Source organism: Sander lucioperca, chromosome 11, assembly GCF_008315115.2.
Source record: "Sander lucioperca isolate FBNREF2018 chromosome 11, SLUC_FBN_1.2, whole genome shotgun sequence".
Taxonomy (NCBI): Eukaryota; Metazoa; Chordata; class Actinopteri; order Perciformes; family Percidae; genus Sander; species Sander lucioperca.
The window spans coordinates 35945433-35953667 of NC_050183.1; the positions used below are offsets into that span (position 1 = coordinate 35945433).

Sequence of the window (8235 nt, forward strand, 5' to 3'; positions counted from 1 at the left end):
AAATTCGTTAGAAAGACGAAATGTTGTGAGCTCATTTCATTCAGTGGTCTAAATCTTTTCTTTAATAAACATACTATCCACCCTGTTCGGGACACCCTGTGCTATAAATCAAAGGATGTCAGCTGTATCTTACAGGGCACGCCTTCTGTCTGATGTTGGGCTTTGTAATTGGCCGCGGAGTTTGACTTTCAGAAGTCAGGGTTGCCATGTTGATTGTGGGATAGTAAAATGAAAGAAAGGAATCAGAACGTCAGATTAGGCTGCTGCTTTATGGACGACTGTTTACTCAACAATACTTATGAATTAGATGTATAGCACATGTTATCCCCAGTACATTTGTAGATTATTTATTCTAATACTACTTTTACATATTTTGAAAGTCTAAAAACATGGTTTGTCGTTCACTCAATCTCTCTCACCACCCACAGTTTTGTTAGTATCAGTGTTACATGTTCATCATTTACGGCAAAAAATTCATTTTTTCATTTTTCATTTTTTTCATCATTTACATTTTTTAATACCAGTCTGTGTTATGTGCATCATATTAACATAATTTAAATGTAATCATCTAATTTAATGGGTTTTTTTTGTTTTTACCATTAGATATGATGGTGGTATAACTGCTGAAATTCATTAATAAAGTGCAGGAAAATTGGCTTGGTTTCTGACCATTATAACAAATAGTTGTATGATATACAGCATGTTATTTTCAATCTTGATTAAATTTAGCATCACATCAAACATATTTATTCCAACATTCATCTGAAGTTTCTTTTTTACAAAGTTGTCTACTGAATCCATCCAGAACATGAGAAATACTCTTCTTTTAGGGTCCACGGGTGTCATGTTGGAGTCACGCGTTTCCCGTTTACCGCTCACATGAATCCTGGGACTTGTAGTTCTTCAGGCTCCCGAGTGCGTTGAATAGAAACAACTGAGAACTACAAAATGTTACGGTGTGGCGCAGCCGCAGTATGTTCGATGGGGTCGAGAAAGCGCATCCTGAAAGATTCTCTGCTGTTGTCGACGGAAACGTGAGGAGATAAACGCTATCCCGGTAATATTGACATATCTATATAACGCTTTACGTTGACTTGTTAGCTGTAACAGCCTTTCACTCCTCATCAACTGCGACCAGTTACCTAGTCAAATGAAGCAACATCGTCAACGTTATACAAAGAGCCACTAAGCTTTGCTCTGCTTCTGTTAACGTTAACGGGCTGCCAACGCGCTTTAGCTAGTTAACTGACGTTAATGTTACTGTAGCTATAATATCACACAAAACGTAAATACATGATAACTTCACACAGGTATAGTTAGAAAGAAAACTGGATAATTTCATGTTTTTTGATAAGCATTAGTTAACAGTTTGACCAAAGTTAGAATGTGCAGCCGGGGAAAGCCACCCGGTTTACCGTTAGTCACTAAACTGGTTGACGGTAAATGATAGTATGCTAATCAATGTTAGCAAGGTTCTTTGGCCGTTAAGCAAATAAACACAAACTATACGGAGTATTATCTAGCAATATAGCAGAAAGACACGTGAAATTGGTTTATAAACAAGTCTCCTGTCTATAATTGTATCAAAATATGGGTGTTAAGTGCTTATTTCTGTATATATTCTTATTATCCAGGAAAGAATTGGGATTTCAAAATGGCAGGTTTGTCACTTTTTTTTTATTTTTTTTAAATCTATCTATCTATCTATCTATACACTCCACTTTTCCACATTCCTCTCTCCTCTGCCCTGAAATAAAGCATGTTGTAACATACTCAAATGTAAAATAGTAAGACAGTAATATTATGATGACATTTTGCTTCCTATTTCAGAAAGGGTGAATAACTTTCCTCCCCTGCCTCAGTTCATGAGAATAAAGCCATGCTTTTACCACAACATTGAAGAGGAAATTCCTGCACCTCACCAGCAGTTGGTTCGCAGAGTCTACACACTTTGGATGAGTGCGTGTTTTCACATACACTTTGTGTTAGTAATTTTTTGGAAGAAAAACATGCACTGTTATGTTGAAACATCAATCACCACCCTTCCTTTCCTTTTCTTGTCTGTCCACTGTCCTCTCTCCCCCGCAGTGTATTCAGGCACACTGTGCATAAATGTGATCTCATGTATTGCTTGGTGGGCTGGGGGTGGAAATGCCACAAACTTCGGCTTTTCCCTCCTCTGGCTCATCCTCTTCAGCCCGTGCAGTTACACCTGCTGGTTCAGACCACTCTACAAAGCCTTCAGGTTAGTTGCCATCTAGTGAAAGTAAAATAAAATCTAAAATATAATATCAGACACACAAGTATGAGACATCACTTGTAAAAATACACATACGCATACTGGGCAGAATACCAAACATAATTAGCAATGTTAATATAACAACAAGATTTAGGCAATTTAAAAAAAATCCTATTGCAAGAGTAACAGAATTGTGGAAACAAAAATTGGTTTTAGGCCTAGATTTGAAAATCTCAACAGAGTCTGCCTTGCGACTTTGCATGTAGATTTTATTTAAAAAAAAAAAAGTGGAGCTCAATGAGCAAAAGCTCTACTCCCAAAAATTCTTAAGTTAAATCTAGGAACAGTTAAATAACCAGCATCAAGAGAATGTAAAAGACGTAATGGGGTATACAAAGCGAAGAGAAGACAAAAGATGTATAAAGTAGTCAATCCATTCAAAGCAGGATTTTGTAAATCAGCCTTCACTTGTATTGGTAGCTAATGCAAAGAGATTCAGAGAAGTGTTTAATGAGCCGACTTCTTAGATCTTGTAGGGACTCTTGCTGCTGTCATGGGTAGACGAGAGAGATAAGCATTCCAGTAGGTGGAAGATGCAACTGACAGGAAGACCAGGTAGTAGAAGTAGGGCATTGGTTCAGAGACCGCCTGAGAAAACTCTGTGTCAGTGATTGTTATAAAAGCGTTATTTAGCGCATTTGATGTCTTTGAAATTGACATTTAAAAAATCCCCAATTATAATTATGCAGTCCACAAGATCTGATACGGAATTACTGTCAGAGTTTTGGATGCGTAAAATGAATGATTTATGATCTGTAACTTAAGGAGAATGGATTTCGGTCAGATAATTAATTACCGATACATTACCTACCCTCCATTTTATGCCAGCTTTTTTTCAACATTGTTAGGGTATCTGCGGGTCTTCAAAAGTCTTTAAAATCATTGAATTCAGCTTCTTAAAAAAAGGCCTTACAACCTATTGAAAAGTTTTACATTTAATTCACAAAAGTCAGGAGTAATGTCAGCTATGAAATGTGTTTGTATCCGATTAAGGGCTGTCGGGAAGCGTCACACACTTATAAACTAAAAGTGGGATTGTTCAGACAGTGTTCGAGTCAGGCCTATCAAAAGCACTGTCACTACTGGGGACCACCGGAGCTTGGAGGTTGATCACCTCATAATCGGCAAGGGTCAGTTTTAGAAAAAACTTGAGGCCTTTTCTGGGTCCAGGCTGTGTTATTCAATAATATCATTAGGAATTATTGTTATATAATGCTGTGAAGTATTGGAAATGATGTGATGTAATGATAAATGGTTCTAAGCCACATGGCCCCTACTGATTTGATTTTCCATTGTACTTTAATACTTTGGACAGTATGATTTGTGAAACAAGTTTGAAGTTGTGTTCTATGTGGTATTAAAGACTAACATGGTATCCACGTTGACAACTAGTAGGAGGAAGCAGAATTGCAACAAAAATAAAACAACTCTTGGCCTGTTTGTGTTCTGCAGTATTTTGCTGTATAACTTTGTTATTTCTCCTTTTTTTTTCTTCATGTTTTTTCATAGGGCTGATAGCTCGTTCAACTTCATGGCCTTCTTCTTCATCTTCTTCCTTCAGTGTGTCTTGGCCGTCATCCAGACTATAGGCATCTCCGGTTGGGGAACATGGTGAGTTGAACCAAACCCTCTTTGAAGACTGTACACATGTGAACTGCCAGTTTTATTTTTACCAGTGAGTGGGTTATAAGGGCTTCTGTCAAATGATCAAGGCTTCTGTCAGACTTTCATTTTCACTCATGATGAATCGAGTAGTCATACACTATTTGCAGCTTTTTACATTTTTGTTTCTATTAATTGCTGACTTGCTGACTTGGCGTTGGCTGAACCATGAGCCTCTTGTCGTTAAATGTAAATGGTGGAGGAAAGCTTTTAGCAATAACCTTAAAACTAGGTGAGGCATTCTTTAGGTATGGTATGTCTAATATTTCTTTTATTTTTATTTTGTCAGAACGGAGGTACAGTTGAGTTGCAGAAAAACTCAACTCCAGAAACACTGAGGTTTTCCGCGAGTGGAACATGTGTCACACTCTCAATCAAAATAGTTTTTGAAGTGATGTTTTTAAAACCGTTCTAAAAGATTATTCACATTTCTACAAACAGGCTGACCTTAATTCTGAATCAACATTTTTAATAGTTATTTTGGATTATATTTTATATTATATTTATTTATATTTTATATAGTTTGTGAGTGGATTTCTCCTACTTTTTGAGTACATTATAAAATCATGTGTTCACATTTAAATTTCTACAGCCAGAATGCTACATTATTCTTTTTTTAAAGATGTGAAAATTGTTTTAAACACAAACAATGTTCCTTAAACCGAGCAATTTATTTGTGTCCAATAACTGAACAGCTTCTTGTGATAATAACGCTGTTCACTCATGATACGATGTGTCATCTAAATTCACTTTTACACCGATCATCACAGCAGGCTGTTAGCCCCTGCATCTGTTTCCTCATTGCTTCATGGCTGATTAGTAACTTGTAAATGTTTATATTAAATCCACTTTGCTCGTTGCATTCTGTATGATACACTAACCCGTACTACTCCATCTCACCAACACATCAAAGCGGCTGGATTGCAACAGTGATGTTTTTCAGCACAAACGTGGGTTCGGCTGTAGTGATGCTTATCACAACTCTGCTCTTCACTGTGGTGACTGCTTTAATGGCGCTGGTTCTCATTAAGGTGAGTGAACCCATACGCTGAAAACATACATTTGCATTTAGATTTGATCCCTCATGTGTATAAACCCCACACCAGGGTTCATACGTTTTGGAAAAACCTGGAAAAGTTATGGAATTTGAAAAATGCAAATTCCAGGCCTGGAAAGGTTTTGGAAACATAAAAAGACCCAGAAAGTTTTGGAAAAGTCTTTTTTTTTTTAACACAGCATAATAATATATGATTAATAAATGTATTTCACGTCGTCTTAACCTCACCGTTCTATTCGGGGCGCGATATTACAAATCCCACTATGAACCACATTAATTGTCATTCATTTTATTGTTAAACCTCTGAGGGTAAACTTTAACACAGATTTTTATTCTTATTGTATAATGTCGACTGACATTTTCAGGAATACATAATACATCATGGAAATTTGCCAAAAAGTCATGGAAAAGTATTGGTTAAAATGCATATGAACCCTGCCACACCCAATGCTTGGAAACGGACACAAATACACATTATGAACTTCTATTTTCTCCCACTTTTCTTTCTTGTGGCAGGTGCACAGAATGTACCGTGGCGGCGGCGGTAGTTTGGAGCGCGCTCAGGAAGAGTGGAGCACCGGGTTGTGGAAGAGTGCACCAGTGAGGGAAGCAGGGTTTAACGCTGTTGCTCAGACGGCCCAAGGCCCGAGCTTGCCCCAGTACCCTGCCGCAGTGCCTAGCTATCCCGACAACAGTCACTGGTGATAGCGGAGAGTCGCCTCTAGATGGAGACAGATAGCTGGTCGTTTCTGTGGTGCACAACAACACACTTCAAAGCACCATCATCTCTCCCTTACGTCACAAAATGCATAGACATGTTTTTTTGAATGAGAGGATAGGATTGCTACAAAAAAAGTGTTTTCACTAAAGCTCATTACTACACCTGTAGTAGAGAGTTATTTCCAAATTATGCCATTCCATTTCAACTTTTGTTTACATACACTTTATTAAAATGAATAAGAGAGAGAACTACAATTTGTATGCTCTAAAGTCTTGTGACTATGCAAGTGGAAATGCGAAGAGAGTGAACTGTTTCAGGATAGCAGTATGTGAAAGAAGTGTGCCTTATGGATAGTTTTATGTTTAGCCAAATCCTCTTGCTAGAAACCGTAGTGTACTGAAGAACAGGGTTTTATTTTTCTTTTGCAACAAGAGAACGTCTGCAAACTGCACGATTTTTATCTGGTGGAATTCTTTTCTGTGTATGAAGTGTTTTCTGTCAGTTGTTTATTTTTGATACGCTGTGCTTGGAATCTCCATGCTTGCCTGCTTTGGCTGTGCTTTCTTGAAATGCGCCTTAATACTACGTGTAGATTTTGTATGAGAAAAATATCTTGCTTGACTTTAGCCTTAACAAATGCTGTTTTTTTGTTAAACTGGACGTATGCTTCAGTGAAGCAACATGTGGAAACATTTTAAAAGTTGGTGCGTTGGTGCGTAATCCTCAGTGATTTCTCACTGAGCACTGATGTGCCAAAAACACTTCAGCCTCTTTCCATTATTTTGAAAAAAGTCACACCCAAAGTATCGTGTTGTACTCAGTTTCTGTAGTTCCAAAGCTACACTGTTTGCTTTTAGTGGTCAGCGGCCGGCCCTGAAAGAACCTTATCTGCTGTTGTCGATGTTTTAGTCCCTTTTACTTTCCCACAGATAGACTGAATTTTTGTGTTTGGTGACTGCAGTGTGCTTGCATGCAGCCTATCATGGGAGGGGGACTAAACAGGATTCTCTTATTTCAAATGAACTGACCAATGTAACCAATACAAACAAAGACAAACAACTCAACTGGCTGGCTGAAAGATTTACTGCAAATAGATCAGCGGTGAAGTGAAATATTGCATTAGCGTAGTCACAGTGTGTTTAAATCATGACTGATATTCAAAGTGTGGACTAATTTACTGTCATTCCATCAAACATTGGGAAAGAATCTTATTAAACCCATTGAATGATCCAAAAAGTCTATATGAAGTATATAAGCACCGAGCGGCAGTAAAAGGTGCCTCACCGGTTGATTTATTTTCATTTTCTTGTTACAAAAGTGTCCTTCATGGCCAACTGCCAAGATTAGTATTTCGATTTTTCTCTGTTATTTGATAAGTAACAAGATAAAATGGATATGTTGAATAACCTTCAAATATTTCAACATTTCAATAAATACTATTATTCCCAACGTGTCTGTCTGTCCTAGCTTAATGTAAGATGCATTTTAATGGTTGGAATTTGTGATGATAATCTGAGAAACAGCTACAAAAGTATGGAATATAGCAGATCAGATCTGTGTTTGACTTCAGAACTCAAAACTGTACATCCTACTATCCAGTCGTGTTCGGTAATCTTAGCACATCCAGTTTCATGGCGCAATGGTTAAATGTTAAAGGTTATATTTACTTTCCAAACACTGTTTCAAGTTAAAGATATCCTCTGTGGCATTAGACAACTCTATTATCCTTCAGCTTTTCAAGCTCTTTTAAAACAAACATACAAAATACAGTAGCACTGCACAGATTAATCGATTAGTTGTCAACTATTAAAAATTTTGATAATCTGTTTGAGTCATTTTTTTTATGAACAAAAAAAAGTAAGAATTCTCTGATTCCAGCTTCTTAAAGGTTTACTCATGACAGTAAACGGAATATATTTCAGTTGTGGACAAAATACATTTATAGACTTCATTTTGGGCTTTGGAAAATGCCGATCAACATTTTCCCCACAGCTAATTGATAGTATGCTTTTAAGATTTAAAAAAATACTAAAAAGTAGGATGATTAACAAATATAAAAGCGAGGCATGAATGGCAATGTGTATATGAATGGGAATGTATTTAGTTTATTTTTTATTTTTGCACATATGTGTGATAATATGTATATAAATACAGAAATGAATGATAATACATTTTATATAAATTGATAATATCCTGAGGGACCTAAGGCCAAAAAAAAGAATAAAATTGAATGTAAAAAGGGTAGGTGTAATAAGCAAATGCTTCATCCTACACCTTTTCTATCAGTATTGATTGTAAACGAGTTAAGATGACACTGCATGAACTAAGGTGACACTTTGTTTTTGGCTGTTTTTTTACCATTTATGTTATGTAAGTGATGTTGTGTATTTATGTGATTGATTGAAATAAACTAAACTTAAAAAAAAAAAAAAAAATCGAGAAAATAATCGACAATGAAAATACTCGTTAGCCTGAAAAACAGGCTTCAACTTCAAC

At 36.6% G+C, this 8235-nt stretch overlaps 1 protein-coding gene across 1 annotated transcript; it reads left to right on the top strand.

The window, feature by feature from the left end:
• Positions 1 to 832: 832 nt before the first annotated feature.
• Positions 833 to 7188, top strand: scamp4 (secretory carrier membrane protein 4). The gene is made up of 7 exons (XM_031318510.2): positions 833 to 1057; positions 1635 to 1661; positions 1831 to 1959; positions 2089 to 2245; positions 3809 to 3910; positions 4875 to 4992; positions 5535 to 7188. Exons 2-7 carry the CDS (start codon positions 1655 to 1657, stop codon positions 5721 to 5723), a joined length of 702 nt encoding a protein of 233 aa, XP_031174370.1. The 5' UTR covers positions 833 to 1057; positions 1635 to 1654; the 3' UTR covers positions 5724 to 7188.
• Positions 7189 to 8235: the final 1047 nt, after the last annotated feature.

Excerpts from the sequence above, each read along its gene's own strand:
- scamp4 (XM_031318510.2), top strand. Across the intron at positions 2,246-3,808 it reads CCACTCTACAAAGCCTTCAG|GGCTGATAGCTCGTTCAACT; the intron begins GTTAGTTGCCAT and ends GTTTTTTCATAG. Across the intron at positions 3,911-4,874 it reads ATCTCCGGTTGGGGAACATG|CGGCTGGATTGCAACAGTGA; the intron begins GTGAGTTGAACC and ends AACACATCAAAG.